Consider the following 24,759-nt stretch of genomic DNA (forward strand, 5'->3'; position numbering starts at 1 on the left):
AACTCCCCGCGGCATTCCAAGGGCAGAGTGGCCACACAGACCTCGGCATTCCAAAGGCGTAGGCCCTTCTCCGAAACCTTCCCTGCCCTCCGCGGCCTCTGTGTTACATTTTAGCGAGCCAGCTATTATGGCTGATTTCATGCTCTACAGGAACCCCAACAGAAAAAATGCTATGACATAACATAAAGGCAAACATAGACACTTACCTTTCTCCTCTTTCAGAGAATCTTTTGTGAAGTTAATCGCAGTGCGCTCTAAAAGAAATGAGAGCAGATATTATTCAGTTGTTCATATCCATTATTTGATGTGTGTCTGTTTTGCAGATAGATAAATAGATAGATAGATATAATTTGTCAGCAAAGAGGAGAGAGGCATTAGAAATATAAGCCCCACAATTCCAGAAATGGTCAGTCTGCTTCTATGTAATTCAGTAGATTGGTTCATATATTGCATTTCTGCACACGAAGATTTTGAAGGTCATGAAGGATGCATTTTTTTTCTCACAAGTGGAGGATAATATCTAAGATCTTGTTTTCCTTCTGTGTTCAGCACAGAGCGTGCCGCACAGTGGGTGATCTATAAATACTTGTTCAATAAAAAAATAGCCAGAAACAGGGGCTGCTGTTTGGTCCTCAATACCTGCCACCAACAGGAAGGGTTGTTACCAAAATAAATTCATCCAATCCTAGAATCCACCGCAGAATCTTACATGTTGGAAGGAGTCTATTTTAGGTAAATTTCCCATCTAAGCAAAGAAAGCAGCCCTAGCTTCCAAATCATGCACGCCCCAGGGTCCCCAATTCCTACACATGATTTTTGGAATGGTGGGTGGTATTTGTAGACATGATAAGAAACCAAATGAAAGCCAGTACTTATTGAGCGATTATTACTGTGTCAGACACTATGGGGAAGGTTCAGGTGTATTAAGTCATCTGATCCACCAGTGACAATCATGTGAGCTATATTTTGAGGACTCTATGTTAGACAAGAGGAAATAAGGCAGAAAGAGTCCAAGTAACTTGCCAAGAGTCATACCAGCAAGGGGCAGAGCCAGCACCCAAATGACCATTGTAGGGGTTTAGATGACCCAGAGCACGTGGAAAGTCCCTTGTAAAGCAATCCATAGACATAGAATATAACTCCACCATTGTGGGCTCTCAGACATCATCTTTTCCAGATATTTTAATTGTTCTTAGCAAGTCACCTTTTTATTAGAGTCTCAGTGTTTCAGTGCACTTCTTTGCAAGGATACAGTGACAGGTCAAATCACATTTATACCTATCTGAATATATAAAACCTGAGGTGAGGGCTATATTTATCTGTAGTGTTTAAAAAAAAAAAAACAGGGGCGTCTGGGTGGCTCAGTTGTTAAGCGTCTGCCTTCGGCTCAGGGCGTGATCCCAGCTTTCTGGGATCGAGCCCCATATTGGGCTCCTCCGCTGGGATCTTGCTTCTTCCTCTCCCACTCTCCCTGCTTGTGTTCCCTCTCTTGCTGGCTGTCTCTCTCTCTGTCAAATAAATAAATAAAATCTTTAAAAAAAAAAAATAAAAACAACAAAAAAAGCCCAACATATATACCAAAAAAAAAAAAAAAATCCTTAAAAAGATCACTGATGGTGGGATTCCAGAAAATAGAGTTGCAAAGTTTTTTTGTGTTTTTGATTTGGTTTGGTTTTTGGTTTTATTTTTAGGGAAAGAATGAGAGACAGAGAGAGGGAGACAATCTTCAGGCAGACTCCCACTGAGCCCACAGCCCAATGCAGGCAGGCTCCATCAAGACCCATGAGATCTTGACCTGAGCAGAAACCAAGAGTCTGAAGCTTAACCAACTGCACCACTCAGGCACCCCCAAAATCTTCATTTTTAATGAAAGCTAATAAGTAAACAATTGTGAACAGTTATACCAGCATTCCTTAGATGCGCAAATTCATGAATACATTTCAAAAGTTCTAGAAATGTGTGCTTCTTCATAAAACAATCACTTAGTAAAGCACAAAATACATTTACAAACACTCCCAAATTTATCTTTAGTTTCTCTGCCATAAGGAAACCGAAAGTAGATAAACCCATGTTCATTAACTAATAATTTAATATTTTATCCTCTAGATATTTAGTGAGTGTAACTTAATTTAACATTTGACCTAACTCAGCAGAATTTTAAGGTTTTAGGTTACCAAAAAGATTTGGGAGACTATTTTAAAATATATTTAAAGTTTCTCGTTTTATTTCCATATATTTGATGTAGGGAGCAAAGGCAAAGAAATGTAGATAAAATTAAATTTCCTGCAGCCCACTGACAGATACTTGAGGCAGGCAGAGTGTAATACCCCTCAAAGGAACTCCCCACTGTCTTAATGTTAATGCCTGCTGTCCGGGAGTGGGGTGGGGGAGGGGGGAATACAACTTTAGCTTGACAACAGCCAGGCCTCCAGTTTCCTGTGAGTCTTCTTCAACATATGAAAATCCTTTTGGAAACTTCCCCTTGTCTTGACTTCCCCAAACTCCGTTGTATATAATCAGTTGCTTCTCACAATCCAGGTGCAGCAGTTCTTTCTGTCCACGGGTTCTGTCCCTGTACTTTAATAAAACCACTTTTTTGCACGAAGACAACTCAAGAATTCTTTCTTAGCCATTGAGTCCAAACCCCAACACTCCAAACCACATCATATTCAATTTAATGGTTCTTAGCAGTTTTGCAGAGATTACCCATAAAACCTTGGTGAGACGTGGGGGAGGATGGGTTATAAAGGTGATCAGGATTAAGGAGGGCACTTGTCCTGATGAGCACAGGGGCATGTATGAAAGTGTTGAATCACTATACTGTACACCTGAAACTAATATAACGCTGTATGTTAACTAACTGCAATTAAAAAACTTTAAAAAAAACTTTATGAAACATCAAAGTCTGTCATTTTCCTCAAACGATTTCTTTTAATATTTTGTAGAAGAGGTCCAACCTACTTATTGGAGTAATAGTAAACCCAAGCACATGAAAGGTTTTTAACTTCAGTGCTGATAATGATGTGATTTGAAGTGTTGGGGTCCAGAGCTGACGGCCAAGAAAAAATTCTTGAGATGTCTTTGGTGCAAAAAAGGTGGTTTTATTCAAGCACTGTATGCTTTACAGGACCTAAGGGTAGAAAGGGTTGTGCTGGGGTCATGAAGTGTGGCCAATTATATACTTTCATGATGGGAGGGGATTAGGGGTAGCCTAAGTCTCTAAGTAATTTTGGAAGCAAGGTTTCCAGGACCTTGAGAGGGTTAGCTGTTGTTAGGAAATGGTCATTTACTACTGTCTAATAATACCTCAGTCGTGAGAACCTTCAGATGTGTATCCCTGGGTCATATGCTTGGGGGATGAGTGCCAACATACATCTTGAGGGTATAGATAAAGGAAATCTCCAAAGGAATTTTTATATGTTCAAGTAGACTCACAGGATTGGGTTTGGGGGGGCGGCGAGAGGTTATCAGGCTAAGATTACTTTTAGCCTTAAGCAAAGTATTAACGTGAAGGCAGCTGAGTTCCTAGAGGAATGTCACTCTTTTGCCTTTGTGTCCCACAAAGGGATAATAACTCTTAAGATAAATAACTCTTAAGATAAATCTATTTTACTTAAACCAACAACCAAATATTTGTCCCACAATATGATATTGAAACACATTTGGGTTAGTTTCTAATCTTTCTGAGAGTTTTAGAATGCCCAATCCTTTCAAGTGCTCATCTTCAAACCAAGGCTATAGAGCTCTTTAGAAATTAATGTTGAGGGGGCACCTGGGTGGCACAGCGGTTAAGCGTCTGCCTTCGGCTCAGGGCGTGATCCCGGCGTTATGGGATCGAGCCCCACATCAGGCTCCTCCTCTATGAGCCTGCTTCTTCCTCTCCCACTCCCCCTGCTTGTGTTCCCTCTCTCGCTTGTGTTCCCTGTCTCTATCCTGTCGAATAAATAAATAAAATCTTAAAAAAAAAAAAAAGAAATTAATGTTGACAATACCATCCAAAGAGAAAAATATCTCACACTGACAATGTATATTTGTGGACACACAGGCCTCTGCACGGACCCTAGAGTCACTAACATGTCTGGAGAAAATGTACAGATTTGTATGTGTCCCTGAAATGATTAAGGAGACTGCTAGAGGTTAGGTACAAGAGCCCTTTAACAGTTTGTATTTTATTTTATTTTATTTTATTTTATTTATTTTTTTTAGGGAGTTTGAAATTCTGGCATTTATTTATTTATTTATTTTTAAAATTTTACTTTATTTTTTTAAGATTTTTTAAAATTTATTTTTATTTTTTTAACTTTATTTTTTTTAATTTTATTTTTTAATTATATTATGTTAGTCACCATACAGTACATCTCTAGTTTCTGATGTAAAGCTCGATGATTCACTACTTGCGTATAACACCCAGTGCACCATGCAATACGTGCCCTCCTTACTACCCATCACCAGTCTATCCCATTCCCTCACCCCCTCCCCTCTGAAGCCCTCAGTTTGTTTCCCAGAGTCCATAGTCTCTCATGGTTCAGAGAAAGAAAGCTAGTTCCTCCAAGAAGGACTTTGTTTTTCTAAAGCCAGTATTTATAAGCCCTTTTCCATAAATAGGAGAAGTTTGGGGAAGGGTAAAGGATTAGGTGGACTCCAAATTGCCTCAAGGGCTGCATTTCTAGTTCTGTTAAATTTTGTGAGGACAGTTGCTCTTGTTTTCTCAAAGACCCGAATTTACGTGAAATGACATCACACGTTGCTCCAACCGATCCAAGCACATGAGCCTCAAAGTGCTTCCTTCCCTCTGGGTGCGTAGGTTTGATTTTAAGGATTTCTGGCACCAGAACTTCCCTGGGGTGTATGACGGGTCCTCAAAGAGGTGCAAAGGATATCACTCTCCGAGATCCAGAGTCACTCACAGTGAGAGCCAAAGGAAGAACCAACCGGCCGCATGTCCCTGGCGGGCAGAAAGCTAAGAGCAGTCATGCGGGATGCCACCAACAGGAAGACAATGGCCATCTCTGCCAGAGAAAGGATCAATAGCAATGGGTCTGGATTTGGAAAGGTGGGACAATGTGAAATTTTATTTCCTCTCTGGACAAGGCAAGGTGAACAGAGAGATTCAGAAGGACCTGATTCCTCTGAGGGTTTCCACCCTCCCTGGCTTTGGCCAGTTTTTCAGGACCCCTTCTGTAGGCCCTGTTATTTACCAGAATTTCCACTTGGCTGTAAGGGAACAATGTGCCAGTTTGCCAGAAACCACCCAGTTTCATCAACTCTGGGAGGGGCTCATTTGGGAGCCCACATTTGAAGGCGGATATGGGGGTGTCTCTAAGGCCATGAACTTGGCAGACTTCTGTTTATGGCTGCATAGTCTTTTCAGAGTGGAAAAAATTCAGACAAAAATGAGTGCTCAGAGGAGCAAAGGGGGAGCAGGGGGACTTATGTCAGTTTTATAGTCTTTTGTTTATGTACCTCTTCCAACGTTAATTTCTCATTAGCCTTTGCAGTAAATGTTTCGATGAAACTACCTTTGAATTTTAAAACCTTTTGGAGGCTTCTGCTTGCCGATTAACAGAGATGTCCCATCTTGTTTAATTGGAGAACCCTTGCTTTTAAGTGCACTTCTCAAATGATCTTATCTAATTGAAAAGTTCCTCATTATGTCGTTGTATTTCTAGGTTGTCATTCCCCAGAGGACTGGTGGAAGTTCCATGGGACCCTAGAGTTGAATGGAGTTAACCCACACTTTTCTCCAGCCATGAGTAGTCACAAATAAGGTGTAGACACATTTCTTTCCAGCCTTACTTGGGGTCTCCAATCTGATGGTTACCAAGCCAGGTCCTCAGGACACAAAACAAGCTTAGTAAGATTTTGCCATTTTTGCTTGATATCTGTAACTTCTGGAACTACGGTTCTTAGAAGTAAAATAAGCAGGTCTAGTAGAATGTGGTGCACTTGACTCTTTAGAATTTAAGGATCCCATTAGCTAAAATTCTGGGCTTCTTGGAGCAGAACTAACACCTGTAAGGGATGTGCCCTGAGTTAGGAATTGTGTCTGTTTTCCAGAGTAGCACCTTGCAGGGAAGTTTTCTTGAGACCGATGGGTGACCTAGTGCTGATCCAACCCATTCCCCGACAAACTTGTACTATCACAGGACTGTTCCTAAGGTGGTGAGTATTTTGAAAGCCTTTAAAAGGTTTTTGCGCTTTTCCCGTTTCTGAGACCCCTGTTAGCAGTAGCCTTTACCTAGATGAACCAAGACAAACGGTGACATGCACACGAGTGCATGGGTGGTATCTCAGAGATGTTACTGCGTCCTGGTCTCAAAAAAGCTCTGTGTGCACCGCCGACAGTTCTCCTGGAGCCTTGCTGAGATTTCCACCTGGGGAACTTGGTCTGAAAGGTAAGAGGCTTGGCTTCGGGGAGACCCTTCTGACAGTTCAGCTGGGCTCCTACAAATGTGCCCGCTCGACTAGGCTCTGGGCAAAACCTGCCAGCCCGAGCTGACCCACCTGTAGGAAAGCCAAGTACATCAGGAGCCCAGAGGCAGAGAGTGGAGCTTAGAAACAAGAAGCACTCACCGATAGCCCTTGAGAATGGTGAGAGAGACAGCGACCTCAGTGGGCTCACAGTAACCACCCCTGTCTTGGGTGCCCTTGTCTCTGGATGCCCCTGAAAGTCCACTTTGGATCCCATCATTGCCACCAAACCTGTTAAATACAAAAATTCAACCAAGTAAATAAATGTTCTAGATCTAACAACTGTACTCATCAGTGGACTTATGAGTCGGGCAGCATATCTAACAAGCAGAGGAGAGCTCCAAAAGACTACAGCAGAGGAAATGTTATTAAAAATAGAGAGGGAGTGGAGAAAAGGAAATTATTAGCAAAGAATCCATTGTTTACAGCAAGGTTGCCCTCCAAAGGGGAATGGAAGGAGTCAATCAGTAAACTCCTTAGTGCATCAGGAAATCCCCATGTTGACTGGTTAAAGGTCACTGTTCCGGGGGTGGGGGTGGGGGTTGACATTGCACTTGGGTTAGGTGTTAAGTTTTGGTTTAGTGACTTGGGGACTTAAGCTAAGTGTTGCCATTTAGGTCTGTGGTTTTTGTTTTAACAGACCCCAAAGGTGAAGATTTCAGAAATTTAGACTTGTGTCCAGAAAGCTCTTCACAGGTCTTGTTATGTGTTTGTTCCCCACTGATTAAAAAGTTCTTGTGAACCACAGGGAAAAGTACAAACTGGTTTCTTCTTAGGGGCCCTCTGGGGCCTTGGTCTGTGAGGTTCATGCTCAGGACTTGACTTCTGAGCTAGTGAGTTACTGGCTCACAGCGGGGCCAGGGCACATTCAGCCGTTTGCCCACACTGTCTGAATACGACCAGGGTCTGCCCCAATGAGGTTCATTTGGGTCACCATGCCTGAAACATGACTGACCCTGAGTGGTCGGGAAAAGTATATTCTCTCTACTGTAGGTCTTCTCCTTCTCCCTTCCAGGCCCGGCACACACTAGGACCGCAATAGTGTTTGCTGAGCCGCATTTACCAGTGGTAAGAAATACATTCACTGTGTAGAATGGAAGAATGTTTGTGGACAGTAGCCTCACCCAATCTTTACTTACCAATTTCACCTTAGAGCGGTATGTAAAATTCAAATCTGAGAAACCCAAGACCATACTAAAACCTCAGCAACCACATTACTATTTTGGTTGAGCTGTGATCTGGGTCCATCAAATGAAAAGCATTTTGTTCCTTGTAACTCATGTTCATGGGTTATACTTTGAGTAGAGCAAGATTGAAATGAGAGGGACTTGACTGCTGAGTAGAACATTCCTGAAAGATGTGTAATTGTTCTTACTTCCTGATCAAGTAAGATCATCCAAGGGGGTTCTCTTCTTGAGCGTTTATGCGGTGTGAGGTTGCCCACGCTTTCATGTGTATTGTTTCATTTAACCCATACAGTGACCTTCAGACACATCACTGTGACCTTCATATTTTGAATGAGGAAACTGAGACAGGAAAGGGTAAGGGAATTTGTCTCTTTCTTTTTCTTGGTATGTTCCAAAGCTCGTACTAATTTAATTTAATGGGGATATAGGACATTTATGCTACCGTTAAAAGTAACATTAAAAGAAGGTGTCTATTTGTTTGTTTTCCATTAAAACCACAGGAAAGGTAAGATATTCCCTCTGAAAATAAGGGTTCTGGGAGGTTATAATTATGTTTATAACATACCTTTTTTTATTGAAGGAAACAGAATCTCTTGATCAACCCCTCCTTTATTATTTTTATGTGTGACGATACATTTGTGGTCTTTATCCAGGGACGCTCCAGTCACGGTCAGCCAGCTGAATTTCATGTATGTGTCCTTAGTCTTCATGGTGTCTCCCTGCTGGGATGTCAGAATTCTTTTGCCATCCTTTTCTTGCCAATCTATCTTAATAATGTCAGGGAAAAAATCCTCCAGAAGACAAAGATATGTTCCAGCATCATGGAGTCTTTTTTCAGCAACTGAAGGAAGAAAAATCGTGGGCTTGGGGGAAATGTCTTCATTAGGACTTTTATCTGTGGGAGAAAATGGAATGACATTTAAAACCTGAGAGAAACACAAACATAGTAGGGTTTGGAAACACCTAGCATATAGTAAAAAGAAGGAAAGGTTGTTATAGAATTAGTGCCTACCAGAGCTTTTCATCCACAGTGGGTTATGAGATGCTTAGTTTCTTAGTTTCCATGGGAAAAGCAGCTCAAGAGGTTTTGTAACTTGCCCAAAGTCACCGCTATTCAGTGGCAGGCCTGGATTAAGTAGTGTAATAATTTTAAACAAAACATAGTCCCTTGTTTGAATGGGAATCTATTTCCAGGCATACTTGACAATCTATCAAGTTGAACTTTTAGCTTCAAATATGGATCCCATGTCCACTTCTGATACTGGAGGTCTTCTCTTTGATTTCTGATTTTATAGAACATCTTGCTCTTACAACTGAACCATGCTAGGATTTTGATTAGGGCAATGTTTAAAGTTGCACCTCCAAATTATTTGAAATGATTTGAATTTAGAAGCAAAGTGGCAATATTCCCAAAACTTTTACTTAAAAAAATTATTATTTTCAGATATGTTCTTATTTTAATCTTATCAAATAATGCACTGATCGCAATTTAGTTTTGCTTTAAAAATGTTCACTAAAAGTGGGGTTCCTGGGTGGCTAAGTAGGTTGAGTGTCTGTCTTTGGCTCAGGTCCTGATCCCGGGGTCCTGGGATCCAGCCCTGTGCCAGGCTTCCTGCTCAGTGGGGAGTCTGCTTTCCCCTCTCCCTCCACTGTTCCCCCTGCTTGTGTGCTCTCTCTCTCTCCCTCTCAAATAAGTAAATAAAATCTTAAAAAAAAAAAGAAAAAGAACATGTTCACTAAAAGCTCATTTTATATTGGAATTTCATTTGAAGTTGAAGCACGACGAAGAAGACACCATATTTTGACTCAGCACCTCTCCCCAAATTTGAATCTGCCCTACAAGTCTGCTGAATTTGTTGTAGTACCCCTCAATTTTCTTTGATTCCACCTGCTGAATAAAGTTCTATGTAACTGGTGTAATGTTTAAAGTTATGGTTCCAGGATTTCTTGCAGACATACGTCAAAATATATAATGAAACATCACGGTTTTCAAGGGCGTGTCACTTGAATGCTGGAATGTTACCAAATTATACATTTATTGTTAATTTAGTAGAAATAGTAGAAACCATTCCAATTTGATTACCAGCTGAAACATAAATGTTTTACTCATTTTCGACTAGCTTGGAGTTAGAATAATAATTAAATAGGCATTTCCTGAGAAAAGAAGAATTGGATTTCTCTTTTGAGAAGAAAAGGGAAAAATATTCTTGAGAATTTCTGTGTGTAGCAAAGCTCCTGATTTTTACACTAAATCAGTAAGCAAGCAATGATGAGTTTTTACTCATGCTGTAAATAGAATTAGATCATAATGTGTTTGTTTTAACTTTGTACATCTTGCTTGTAGGGCAATAGTATTTTATTGATAATAATAGTAAGACACTGTTATTTCTCCTACGATCTACTTTGTTTTTAATTTAAAAGTATGTTATTTGAAACAAAGTTAATGTTTTAATTGTACATGATATTTATATAATTTTAGCCTCTTCTCAATACATTAAATAATCTAGTTTTCATCTTGGGAAGTTTGCTTTTCCATAGGAATATTTCTGATTCATCATTGTAAAAGAAAATTTCTGTACAGTAAGACACTATGCTTACCTCCTGTCCCTTTTCCTTAGTTAGATTCCTGAAGTTTCATTCTTTTCTGAGTAGAATGAATCTCGAACTTCCATAACTTTCTCAATGTGATAATTAACTGAGCATTAAATAGGGAACTTGATTATATATGAGTGCCTAATTTGGGGTGATTATATTACATGATTTTTGTCTCAACATTCTTTTTAAAAATATATTAACTGTTTTTTATGGCTCAAATCATTTTATGGATGCATAAAATGGAAATCAGTTTACAAAATAAATATGTTCTTCAAATCCATTTATATACATTCATAATAAAACATGGAGATGAATTGCCTGAGTTTTCTTATGAAAATGAAACAGTATGAATTCTATATAAATTAACCAAATGCCACCACATTTTCATCTAAGCATGATATTTCAAACTTGGATGTTCATCTTGATTCCAAAGTTCTTTATTTTATTCTTCTCATTTTTCTTTTATTAAGTAAATAATTATAGCTATTTCATATGTAAATATGAATTTCAAATTCAAGACTTTCTAAGTATATTTACAAGTACTAACTGTATCTCTAACTATATTTCTAAGTACTTTCTAACTGTATTTTAAAAGCTTAATTATTTTTCTACTAAATACACATAGGAAGCTCAAATTTGTTGGTTTTAGAGATGATATCAATTAACATAAAGGATTAAGATTAACATACAGAAAAGAACTACAAAAATACAAAAAAACCCCACAAAAAACCCACACAGTTTAATATCATTTTTGTTGCCAAGGGAGGGAAAAATCCACTGAACAGAAACAAATGCTAAATTCAAGTTTTCTGTGTATCGGTGGACAGTAAGGTAACTTTCCACTGGGGCAGTTACAAGTCGAGCTGACTCTCCTGGAGGATTTCTGCTCCGTCAATATGATTGGCTACAAACCACTCTCCACTCTGCATATAATGCTTGCTTTTGTTCGAAAGGGCAGTAGCTCTGAAGCACCTCTTATGTGTTAGACAATGTGCCAAGTACTTTACTCACAGTCTCTCATTCAATTTTTATATGACCATTACTGGATACATACTGTTATCCCAGCTTATAGATTAGGAAACTGAGGCCAGAGAATAATTGTCCAAGTTTGCCTTGAAACTCCTACAGTGGGTCTTCATGGCAGAATGACTAGAGCAATGGTCAGTTGGCTGATCCTGCAAACCTTCTATTATCACGTTAAATCACTAGATTGTCACCTGCCTGACCAAGACTGCTGAAGGCCATCATCTGTGAATGACATTAAATGTCATGGTGCCCATAGTAATGATGCAGTGGGAGCATGAAACGTGTTTGTTAAAGACCATTTCTTCCATTTTATAAAGTGGATGTGGAAGCCAATGCCCACGGTTTCTCTTCACATTTCTCCTAAAGGACTCATGCATTGCAGTCCTTTTCTCATTTTATGGTGACAAAAACATAACATACTTGAAAACTTGGTGTGCTCAGCTAATAAAACCTACGTACTGCACTACATTTTTCTCCTCCCTTTGAACATAAAATTTTACTCTGTGTTTCTTGTTAGAAAATCGCAGGCCTTTTTTCTTCTGCTTTCCTTAGTGCTTTTGATCTTTTATTTTTATCACATGGCCTAAATCTACTTGTGTATTTTTTTTTAGGTCTTCTCAAATAGATTTCGGAAATAGGCAGTATAAATAAATGAGAAAGAGTTCGTGCGTTAAACCTTGTTTCTTTTTCTGCCCCAGAGCTTGATATTTTAGTCAGGTCTACCTCGAAGGTGACATGAAAAATGGGAGAAGATATTTGCAAATCCCACTCCGCAATATAGATGCAAAATATGCAGAATTTAAACACACTGAAATTCTAGAACATAAGGTGAAGTTTTTGTTCCCAAAATTATGCCTCATGAAATAAAGTTTGCCTTATGTTTCAGCGGGGGCAACCTCTGATTTCTCTTCCAATACTCTACTTCGAACAAACAATACTGCCTGGACAGGATATCGACCTGAAATAAACTCAATTAAATCCAGTTTAGAGGTAGCGCTGGTAGAAGACAAGAAAAGTTTAATGAGGATTTGGTAAATATTACCTGAGACTAAAGTCTCTATACTTTAACGCTTATGTTGTACATATGATGACAGAATAAATGGAAAAAAATGCTTTTATTTCATAAGTGTGTAATTGTCTGTTCTCATAAAATATCCAGTGACGTCATCATAGGAGGATCCCAGAACAGACACCCAGACCTTGCAATGATTCAGCAATTTTCCTTAGATTATACATTTTATATTCATGGGAAGAGTCTGAATAAAATATTTAGTGAAATGAGAGGAAAAAAAAGCAGTATTTATCAAGTGAAATGTGTATGATATAATTTTTAATCTGTAGGTATAACCCAAAGAATATACTAAATAATACAAGTGAATATTTGACTTCACATGCGTATCAGTGTAATTGTATATATTCAAGTTGTAAAACCCTCCTCTTTTACATCCAGATGTTTCCCCTGAAAACGAGAGATCATCGTATGCTCAGGTAACAGTACTTCAGGAAATGCTTATTACATTCTCATTATTTTTAGAAACATGTAACAATGAGTCTTAGAAATTGAAACTATTTTGCAAATGTTGACTAATTGTTTTAAAGTGACCTGTAGACTAGATCATAATTAATCCATTTTTCTGTACTCCTGATTCATAAAGTACGCCAATAGGTGATTATTTGAAATCTACAGAATTGACCTTTTTAATCACCTACATGTCACAACCTATGTCATAGCTACTTCCATACTTAAATTTGCGAAGTCCTCATCTTGTCCACTTGAAACGGTTGTTACATGGACAGAATGAATGGATGGAAATACAGCAAATGTTAACAGTAATAAGCGTCAGATACAATTGTAATTTTTTCTTTGTTTTTTCTACTTTCCAATTTTTTCTATACTGGGCATGTATTATTTTTTATAATTTTAAGAAAGCAATAAGCAGTGACTCAAAATTTATTTTTTGAAGGATGATTATACAGAAAGTGATAGATCCAGAATCACGATCCACATTTTTCTCTGTACCTCACTCTCCTAAAAATTATTATTCAAGACCTCTTGAATTAGAACAGTGTCGCCATTATTTAATTGCACTGCTAGAATTTATATTGAGTTTGTAGTCAGTGGGGAAAAAAGAAGACCAGAAAGTTGCTTTTTGGTTTATGAATTTGTTTGTGCCTGGGATCATAACCTTTAAGGAAACCAAAATCAATCATTTCTCTTATTTTTCCAAAGTTTTACCTGCTTTGTGAAACTTCTTTGAAAACTTCTATTTGACTAGATCTAGCCTGCTACAAACATCCCTGTGAGATGTTCTCCCTCATCCAGGCAAAATTTCATCTCTAACGCTAATGAAGAATGAACAATTTACCAGCTTATGACATTCTTAGATATGTTTGCACAGTTAAGTATGTCGGGACCTGATATGAATCACCTTCTGACACATGACAAGTTTATCAAATTTTGGTCCGTTCTTCTCCACTGATTATTTCCAGAATCAAATAAATAAGAGACACAAATTTCTTTACAAATCTTTCAACACAGAAATCCCAAAGGGACCTAACATCTCCACCCCTTAGGTATTCCCAGTTTCTCTTGTCAGTTAGCTTCTTGTTAATGTCCCCCATGCCAGCTCGGGCAGCAACTACTCAAAGGACTGGGACAGAGTCACCAAGTTCTCCAAGGATCCCAATGCTATTTGTGCCCAAGTTGGATGAAATCTTGGAATTCTGAGCCAGCAGAAGCACATAGCCTGCAGCCCCTGCAAAACCTGCCGTCCCTCCCTACTTATACAGAAGAATTAAAGAGTATTTACCTGTAACCCTGAGGTGTGTGCCGGGACCAAACACTTTGTTGTTCCAGTCATACAATTACACCGTCTGAAAAGCTTTTACAGAAATCTTCCTTTCTGCCCCTTACAAAATTGTGCCCATAGTTTCTCAATATTTATATAAATAAAAAAAGTGGGCCTTGCCCACATTAAACAAAGGTAAAGCTCCAGCAAAATCACATTAGATATGATCATAGTCAAGAATAGATGAACTGACCCTGTCTGGCTGGACAGATTGGTTCTGCCTTTCCCATCTCACTCACACGCATCGGAGAATCTGATTTGACCTTTCCTCACCATTTCCTGAACCTTCTACATCTTTTTTCTTGAAAGGTTTTCACATATCATATCAGTTCTTTTCCTGGAGTGTACTTTACTGTTATTATTTCTATAATTTTTCAAGAGGACAGAAATAAAAATAATATAATTGATTATTTAATAAATGAATATTTAATGTTTGTCTAGAATTTGATTTTTCTATATATTGAAGGATGAGTATCTGGTTTGATTATAAAATAAGTTATTTCCACAATCCAGTTCCCACTGAGAGTGGGCCAGACGAGTTGTTACGGAGTCTGAAATCTTAATGATGATCTCTTAACTTACTTATTCCTGGGAGACTGCTCTTTTGGATTTGAAATTCCCCAACAGTTTCCAGGGCATTGACTTACAATCCTGAGCTGCTCATCAGAGGATCCTGTTTGGCTTGGTCTCTCTGCAGCTGGCCCAGCAGGAGTGCAAATGCAGCTCTGAGTCCTGCAGCTGAGTCCTGCATGTAGGACAACTGCTCCCGTTCTTCTGTCTGCTTCCATATTTCCGGCAAATCTGACGCCAATACAGAAAGAAGGTTGGATAGAACGGTGTCAGAAGGACTTGTCATTTTATAGAAATACTCTTAAGTATCACACTGAGAGAATATAATAAATGTGTATTCAATATGACTTACTCGATCTTTCCGGGGAAGAGCGGCAATTTGAATATCATACTTAGAAGCAGAAGCAGTGTTTTTAACATGAGTAGTAATACAAGTTATGACCTATTACTAGTTAACATTCAACTGAAGAGATGACACAAACGGTCAGGCTACAGAATATTTTCAGAATTAAAAAATATGGCTTAACGTTTCTACATATAATGGTCTAGACAATGCACTTTGGAACAAACAAGTCTCTGTTGGGTCCAAAACTTTTCTCCAGTAACTAGCCATGTGTATTTAGGCAAATAACTGAACTTCTCTAAGCCTCGGGTTCTTTATCTGTGAAACTGGAATAGAGGATCTCCTGTACAGGGCTGTTGACTATAGAGATAAGGGATTGAAACTATCCAACATGGTATTTGGCCCACAATAAATATTAGCTAATATTATTATTTTCTATAATGAGATGGCTTGGGGCCACCTGATCAAATTTTCAACCAAACAAAATTTATGGGTTTTATAAGACATAAGTATTAGATAAATTAAGAAAGCCAAAGAGACTTTCTGTATCTCTGTCAGCCACAGGCTGAAAACCATGAGATCCAATCAAACCACAATCTAGAGTATTTATCCACTAGACTAGAAGCTTTTTGAGTGTTGGGATTGTATCTTGTTCACCCTTTTATCTCTAGCGTCCAGCACAGAAACTGTCTTCAATAAATGTTTGATGAGACAATAAATGAACAAACGAGTGTGTAAAGCCAGGCAGACAGGCTCTTTTCATGAACTCTTGAGCCGAAGTGGTTTACTGAGCTCACAAATTCCATTAAACTGGTCCATCTCTAGGCAATATCATTAAGAGTCACAATGGTACAAATGTTGACTAGTCTCAGCCTACCCTCTAAGGAGCTAGAGTAATAAGAATAAGTGAGATTTATTGATGTTCTGTAGTCATTTCCTGTAAGAGTTAATTGTTTGCACTGCTGTTAAAGATGAGATCAAAAGCAATCATAGAGATTTAGCAGGATATTAGAGAAAGCAGCACTATTAATACTAGAGGTATTCATCAAAGAGTTTCTCGCTTAAAAGATCATTTACAAGGAAAGGATCTTGAACTATTAATTTACACCAATGGTTTATGGACACGGTCCTAAAAATCTAATTTCAAGCCTAAATCTATACTTGTGTATATGTGTGTAGTCTAAAATAGAATTATAATCTGCTTGTAAGCAGGAAAGTAAGAAACCATTTACAAAGGAGTTTTGTTTCCATATACAGTGGTCAGTAGCAGCAAAATTGCTGTCCAAATGCTAAGGTGACCCCACATTTTTTTCCTAAAAAAGCATCTATCAGTTTTTCATTCATAGGATGAAAAAAGAACAAAGTTACTTACCAGGAAAGTTACTATGAGCCTAGTTCCTTCTGCAAATACCTTGATCCAGCCTGGTTAGATGTTATCACACTGGTTAGAGCTTCTACAAAAATGCCAGCCTTCTCCTGAGCTTCATGGCAGGGCCAGCAGGTAGAAACCTTTACTGGCAATTTGACCTTCTGGGTTCCCTAGGAATTCCTTGATTATAGGCTTCATGACATCTGATATTTTATAAGTTTTCCTCCGATTAGTTGACAAAAATGTCTGTTTTCCAAGGAGGCAGTAGTCACAGAAAAGTGCTTATAGAGAATAGAAATGCTAGGGAAAAAAAATAAAAGAAGACAAGAAAAAGAAAAAAAAAAGAGAGAGAGAGAGAAGATGGGGACTTAATGGTCAACCAACGACTTCTCTAAATTTCCAGGAAAATGTTCAAGTATTAAGAGGTTTTGATTTCCAGGTGCTCAAGTGTGTGAAACTGCTCAGAAATGGATCAAAGGAAAAGCCCTTCTGTTCTCACGCACACCAGACCTCCGGTGTCACCCGTTTGGGACTGTATTTCTGAAAGAGGATATGCCTCAGTAACTGAACAATCGAACGTGCCAACAGAAATATATTTGAGAAATGCGAACAGTGTTCTCCACCTTTTAGTAAGCCACTTTAACCATTTGGAAATACTAGTCTTTATGAGGCAAAGCAAAATGAGAGAATAATTTCCTTGATGACAATAAATTCCTGGAATGAAAAGAAATCTGTAGAATTCCATCTCTCATAGAAAAATAGATTCCTTATTAAAGCTCAAATTGGAAAACAAACCCAGTTCTTTGATATGCTGAAAGAGGAGGTCTCTCGGAAGCTATTCTGTGACCTTCAGAAATGCACGTGTAGCCCTGCCTCTGTGGATAACTAGCTTTGGACAAGGCGTTTACCATCCCCGGACCTCCATATCCCATTTGCTGTGCGGGCATTGGGCTACGTATGTCCAAAGGGCCCTTCCTGTTCCAACAGCTTATGAACCTGCGATGAAGAGCAGGAAAGGGTCTGCTGTGGTTGCTCAAGTGAGAAAGGAGTTGAGGGTTAGTCATAGAGATGTATTCTTACAGGTGCCTTCCGACTTTGTGACATTATGAGATCTTAGCAGGCACAATAGCAGGTGAATTCATCAGACTTCAGGACATTAAGGATTATCAGGTAAAAGACTCTGTTGTCTTTCTTACCTGTGTCCAAACTGGAATCGAGTTTGTCTTACAGTTGATATTGTTTGAGCCATATGGGATTCATTTCAGGGACTCCCCTTCTTTTAGTTGGTACCTACGGACAATGACCTTCTCCAGGGAAACCCCAGAAAGCTTGCAATGTATGTTTAATGTTCTGTCTGGTGTTCAGGTAAAGGAGAGTTGATCCTGAGAGATTCTCATTTTTTTGTCTCCTTTTAAAAAGCAAAGGAGGGAAATCAGAGATACTTGAACAAGTTGACAGTGGACATAAAAACAGTGAACAGGCAAGGAAGGAGCATAGTCAACCTAGAAACCCAAACCAAAGACACAAATAAATCCATGGGGTTGGCATTGCCAGGGACTGATCAGAATGGGCTCCGAAAGGGGGCATGAATCAGGCAGTGGTAGGCCAGTTCTTCAGAAGCAGGGATGGGGGAGGAAGGTTTGCTTTAGAACCAATGAACGATCTTCTAGTAAGATCTGTCTCAATGTTATTTATTTTGTTCCTGGTATAAAGAACTATCAGCTCCCAGAAGACCTCACCTAAACCCCATGTTATAATTATTCAGTGTTATATTCCCCTTGGGAACAACACCCTTGCATTTTTCCTTTAAGTTTTACTTCAAAAACAGCCAACCTTGTGCTCTTTGTCACTCCTTGAGTTATAGATTTTTCACCATATTTTGTCAGACCATGCCAAGGTATATGGCTCTCATGAGAATTGGAAGAAAAGTCATGTTACTGTCTGTAATAACAAACATCATGTAGAAATACATACATTTTATAGATCAGTAGTTTGTGGAAAGTTCACAAATTTGGAGGAATATTAGCAAAGACTATAATTATTGCTTTAAGTGCTATGATGTCACTATACCCTGCTGTGAATGAAAGAAAATCTTGGAGGAGAAAAGTCCTTTGGTTTATTACCCTTTACTCTTTTCCTATTCACAATTCTTACCTTTTCAGAATTCTGAAACACCTGTGTCATGTCTTTGTCTGGTTCTGAAGATTGCTTTGTGTCCTCAGACTGTGTTTCCTCTTCCCTTTTTGTATGCCTCTGACGTTTTTGATTGGAAGCTCGACACGTATGGTATAATTTCTGGGGTAAATATATTTTATGCTTGGAAATGAGCAAGAATCCTGCAGCACCAAGGGAGAAGCCTCCTTTGGATTGTCTCTCATCTTCCTTGCAAAAATTTTGCACAGTTACTGAAAGATGTTTCAAAGTTGATGAGTAATACACTGTTCATGGTTCCCCAGGTATCACGCTCTCCCACTAGTCTATACTCAGCTCTTATTCTTTCATTAAAAGTACCTACTTTAACCCGTCACCAGCTGAATGTGTTTGACAACATCTTCCCAAGGAGAACAAATGCTCACATCCTGTTTCTCCTTGGAAGTGCCTGTCTGTCTCCAGTGTTTGACTAAGTCATGTTTCCTGAAACCTCATTCTCCCATGTGTTCAAATTAGTCATTACATTTCACTTTGTCCCACTTTTTTGCATGTTATTGTAACATGGGAGCTGTGCCCATTGTAGTTGATTTCTAGCAAAAGTCCTCCTTGAATTTTGATTGAGATTACATCGAATCTACTTATCACTATGGGAAACTTTTGACATCTTAAATATATTGAGTCTTCTAATCCATGAACATGGTGTATCTCTCCATTTTTTTAGTTCTTCTTCAACTTCTGTCATTAAAATTTTATTCTTTTCAGCATAGAAATCCTTCACATTTTTGGTTAAATTTAATCTCTATTATATATTTTTTTAAATGTAAGTTTTTGATGTTGTTTTTGCTATTGTATATGGTTCAGCTTGTAAATTCCAACTAGCAATTGTGAATTGCCAGTATATAAAGTATAATTGATTTTACATCTTACATTTTATTTTATGGTATATAGTCCTCCATCGTGTGCATGTGCCATCATTTATTCAACCTCCTCATCTGTCCTATGTCTGGATATTTATGTAATTTCCAACATTTTGTAACTACCCAATGACTACCTTTCTGCATATATGTTTTCATAATGTTGAAACTGTGCAATCAGAGTAAAAATTCTAAAAGTAGTTTTGCTAGCTTGAAAGGTGAATGGATATTAAGTTTTCTGGATATTTCTAAAATCTCCTACAAAATGGTTATAATTTGCATCCTTTTCAGCAATGATTAAGAGTGCCTATATCCCCTCACAGCTTCACCATCACAGTGTACTGTCAAACTTTCATTCTTCTCAATCTTTTGGTTGAGAAATGCTATCCTAATACGGTTTTAATTCATCTTGATCTATTATAAGTAAAGTTAAGCATTTTTTACATGTTTAAGAGCAATTTCTGTATTTTTCTTCATGAATTGGTTCTCATGTCTTTTGCATTTTCCTACAGGATTTTTTTTAAATGGCTTACCTCCATTTTAAAAATGTATTTTATGTTAGAGGCAGTTGGCTTTTATATGTAATATAGGTTGCAAATATTTCCTAATGGTTTGTCATTTGTCCTTCGATTTAACTTATGCTGTTTTTTTTGCCATGCAAGATTTGTTTTTATTTTCATATAGTAAATTCATTGATATTTTCCCTTACTACATCTTGAATTTTAGTTCTAGTTACAAATGCATCCCTAACACCCTGTTGCACAGGAGGGGCTGTCAAATTTTTTCTGTATGAGACCAGATAAAAAATATTTTATTTAGGCTTTTGGGCCCTAAGTTACGATTAATCACCTCTACCATGTAGCTCGAAAGCAATCATAGACAGGTAGGAAATGAAGATACATGGCTGTATTCCAGGAATGTGAGCATTAAGTGTTCTATTAGACATCTCTGAAAGGAAAGGTTTCTTTTTTCATTCGTTTCTATTATTTAAAATAAGAAGAAAAGAAAATAATATGTTACGGGTTTTGTTTTATATATTTGTTGATGTTTTATATTGCTTTATTTTGCTTTTATATTTTATTTTAGCTTTATATTTTGAAAGTAAATCTGCCATGGTATGTATGTATGTATGTATGTATGTATTTATTTATTTATTTATTATTTTCAACTTCCTTTTCAAAAACTTTTTTTTAAATAATTTCTATTTTGTTGTATTAGTCACCATACAGTACTTCATTAGTTTCTGATGTAGTGATTCATTATTTGCGTATAACACCCAGTGCACCATGCAGTATGTGCCCTCCTTACTACCCATCACCAGCCTATTCCAATGCCCTACCCCACTCCCCTCTGAAGCCCTCAGTTTGTTTCCCAGAGTCCACAGACTGCCATGGTATTTATACTTGTGCTAGGAGGACAACACTTGAATTCAGACTCAGCGGAGAATAGTCACCTATTTGTTTCAGGAATTATTTTGTGAATAACAGTTTGTCTTCTCTTTGGCTGTAGGAAGCACAGAGTAAACGCCATTTCTACTGCTTGTGTTTCAGAGGCAGGACAGTACCTGGTACAAGGGCAGACCCTGAAGCCTCTACCCCCACCTGGTAACTCTGTGACCACAAAGTAAATAACGCCCTTATGCCTTTGTCTCCTCATCTGTAAAATGTGAATCGTGATAGTGCCAGTGTCCCAGGATTGCCACGGGATGAGCTAGATTATATCTAAGGGATTTGGAACAGTGCCTAAGAAAGAGCAGCAGCTCTGATTAAATGGCCCCTTCAATCGTCCCTAGGTTCACAGCAGAACCCGGGGGTGGGAGGGGAAGGGGGCCTGACAGGATTTTCCACCTTACTGTGTGATCACTAATGCTCCCCTCCCTGCCCCAGAGAATCTGAGGCTTGTGCAGAAGGAAGTGTGCTGCTGGGGCTGTACCCGGATCCTACAGTGTGGAATGATCTATAATTCTCACAGTAGGAGAGGGTGTGAGCTCCTGTCCACATTCTCCCCCAGTGTGTACAGAGCAATAAGTGCTGAACTGCTTCAGAAAACCTGATGGAAATGAAGGAGGATGGGATGAAAGATTTGAAAGTTATTTCATCTCTCTAAGTTTCAAACTATTCATATTACAGTGGAAAAAATGAATATTACATTGCAAAGTTTTGTGATATATTATCAGCAACATGTTTCCTAGAACTCAGTGATTTCCTCTTTGGATCTGAGCCATATAAACGTTCAGGTAATCTCTAGACGGGGTGTGTGTGTGTGTGTGTGTGTGTGTGTAAAAGAGTAAATGTAGGTCCTAATGTGTGACTAGAATTGGAGGTTTCAGAGACTGAGGAAGCAGTCCTGGGAAGTGGAGGCCAGCCCTGAACGAGTCAAGGAGCTGCCCCTGGTGCTCACGTAGGGAAGGATGTGGGTAGACACAGACCTGAGAAGGGGCTCTGTGTGGGTTGTCTGGGCACCTCTTGTTCTACCTTTTCAGCAGGCGCAGTAGTAAATACCCACATTTCCTTTTCCTGTGAATTCATTTTCAAGGTCAAAATGGGCCCGGGGACGGTGTTTTTGGCTAGAGAACCTCATTGAACTTGAGCAGGTGACACTGTTGGCAAAGACGAGTCAGGCTATGCTTCAACCACTGCAAGTTTGCTAGATATCATCTTCTACAGTACTTGGACTTTCTATATATTTCTCTGGAAATTAACATTTCAGGATGCTCCAACCTTAACTGGAAAAACAAACTGTAAGCAAAAAAAGAGAAATTCGTGTGAACACCTGATCTCTAAAGATGCACCATCAAGGAATCTCTTTGCTTTCTCATCAGAAGTGGAAATGATTTAAGAGCAGCAATGAGCCCTCAGAGAGCCCTCACGCACACTTTCCATTCATTCTTTCCAGGGAAGCGTTCATGGTCTTGTGTTGTTTTGTGTTACTCTCACTTGATTCTCTACCTTTAGATTCTGGCTTCTCAGACTGTAAAGAATATTGTGCAGTGGGATTCTGATTCGGTAAGCCTGGCTGAGGCTTGATTTTCCCCATTTGTAACAAGCTCCCGGTGAAGTCGTTGCTGCTGGTCCATGAATCAAACTCTGAGTACCAAGGACTTAGTGTACTCATCAGAATAATTTCCTTTAAGAATATGCAGTAACAACTCATATAATCAAAGGCATGCCTCAATATAATGAACGTTAGGCATGCTCCAAGCACGTGTAAGAACTCGATACTTCTTATTGAAGTTGGTCCTCTCCACAGTTCCTTCGGATAAATATAATGATGTTTTCCATTTTCAAATGATGCAAATGAATCAAACAGATGTTAAGCAATTTATGCAAAGTAAGGCACTCAGTATAGGGAGAGTGGCTGTGTAACAAAGGGTCATTGAAGAAACACTGAGAAATAGGGAAAGAANNTAAAAATAAATGTCAATCCTCAGAAATCATCGCAGGGTACTGATTGACAAAGGTTTTCTGTGAGGACCAAATGGTAAATATTTTAACATTTGTAGGTCTCTGTTGCAACCACTCAACTCTACTGGTGTACTGCAAAACCAGCTATAGACAATTTGTAAACCTATGGTCAAGGTTGTATTTCAATAAAACTTAATTATAAAACTGGGGGTTGCTGGGCATATACGTGGTTTGCAGACGCCCGTATCATGGTAACCATTATCATTATGGCTAATTGTAGTTTTTTAGTTTTTGTTTTTCTTGGAAATTAAAGAGTAGTAATAGTATTAGGTGGGAAAATTAAATATATAATCATTTTAAGTAAGTCATATATATAATTATATTTTTTATTGTTATATAAATAATCTCATTATTAAATGTAAAAGCAAAAGAAAAATTGACCTCAGGAGTGCTGAAAATACTGACTCCACCTTTGGCCCTCCATCTTGAACAAGTCCTCTCTTGCGGCATGTTCTGGGCCCCTTGGAGCTTAATCTGCACACCTTAGAAATGCCCGCCAAGGCCAGATCTGGGGAGACTTGCTTTCGTCCTCAATAAATTTGTAAATTTTACTTACAATTCTTCAAAAAACATCTTTGTAACAGCTACATAGTATCTTATCACATCAAAGCCACACAGATAAGGTTACTCATTCCCTCCTATTCGTCACTATAGTGTTTCATGGTTGCTGTGTGTTGAAAAGTCACGGTGGCTCCAACTCGTGAGATCAGTCCCCATGCAGACACTTCAGCTGAATTCTGCTCTGCTCTTTTGAGGGTTAAATGAAATAATCTGTGCAAAGAATTTAGCACAGATACTATGAGAAGCTTGATCCCTCTTCATTCCCCTCTTTCTGGAAAGGGTTCATTGTTCTCTGACTCCATATTTCATCCAGGGGTCTTACCTTTGTTTCTGTAGATGTGTTAGGGGACAGGCGAGACCCTGTTGAGACCCAGGCCCTCAGGTTCCTCCCACTGGAATCCACGACAGTCAGGAATCACGATGGACAGGGTGTGGGACACAAGATCCTGAGGCTGCCCTGGAAAGAGCTGACACGGTTGTGGGAGGAATTCATTCTATTTCCATGGCGTCTTTGCTCTTGATAGCACTGCCTGATTCTTAGAAGGAGAAACAGAGAATGAGTGTGTTGTCCTTATATCAGGAACCAGGGGTAAAAGGCAGGATGTAATCAGATATCCATGTTACCAAAGGTTCCAATATTAGAACATTTTCTGAAGTAATTGTTTTTCCTGTGGTTGGAAAGTGGACTCCAAGAGGTAGGAGAGGAGTTTTTATAGTTTCACGTGTTACACTTTGTTTCATTATTCCTTGAAAACTGGCAGCCACCCACCTACTAATCACAGAATGCAATTATCAATCATTATTTTTTATTTTATTAATTTGTGAGAAGTATTGTCTTCCTTTTCTTTATAAAGGGAGCATGTATTATCGTTCTTTTTAACCACCTGATCCTTATGCAGGATCTTCAGTTTTCTTTGAAGAACCCCAGAAAACAAAGTCTTAGAGGCATATCCACCATGTTGGAGACACCTGATATGCTCAGGGGCCTGTTCCATTGGAGCAGTGCTGGTTTTCTCCTAGCATTGAGCCCTGAATGTGGAGTGAGGCACTGCTTCTACCTCTAGGGTACAGGATTTATACCTCAGCCTCTCCCACTTCCCAAATAGCTGATTGTTTAGTTACAGATATGAGGGTTAGGAGATTCCTTTAGCATGGCCACAGGTTACTAATAAAGGCATGGAGTTTTTATGTGTGAAAGATCTTTCTACGTCTAAAAACTACAATGCCCATGAGTAAATTTGGAATGTCATAATAACAAG

The 24,759-nt window shown here is 38.7% G+C and overlaps 1 gene segment (V, D, J or C); it reads right to left on the reverse strand.

Annotated features, from left to right (window-relative positions):
* The window catches only part of LOC103674700, a 39,922-nt gene that overhangs the window by 2,959 nt on the left and 12,204 nt on the right, over positions 1-24,759 (reverse strand). The window contains 4 exon segments of the C gene segment in view: positions 207-254; positions 6,574-6,702; positions 8,224-8,553; positions 14,090-14,153. Of these exon segments, the coding sequence occupies positions 207-254; positions 6,574-6,702; positions 8,224-8,553; positions 14,090-14,153 (571 nt within the window).

This window comes from Ursus maritimus, unplaced genomic scaffold (genome assembly GCF_017311325.1).
Source record: "Ursus maritimus isolate PB19 unplaced genomic scaffold, ASM1731132v1 scaffold_3, whole genome shotgun sequence".
In the NCBI taxonomy this organism is placed as follows: domain Eukaryota; kingdom Metazoa; phylum Chordata; class Mammalia; order Carnivora; family Ursidae; genus Ursus; species Ursus maritimus.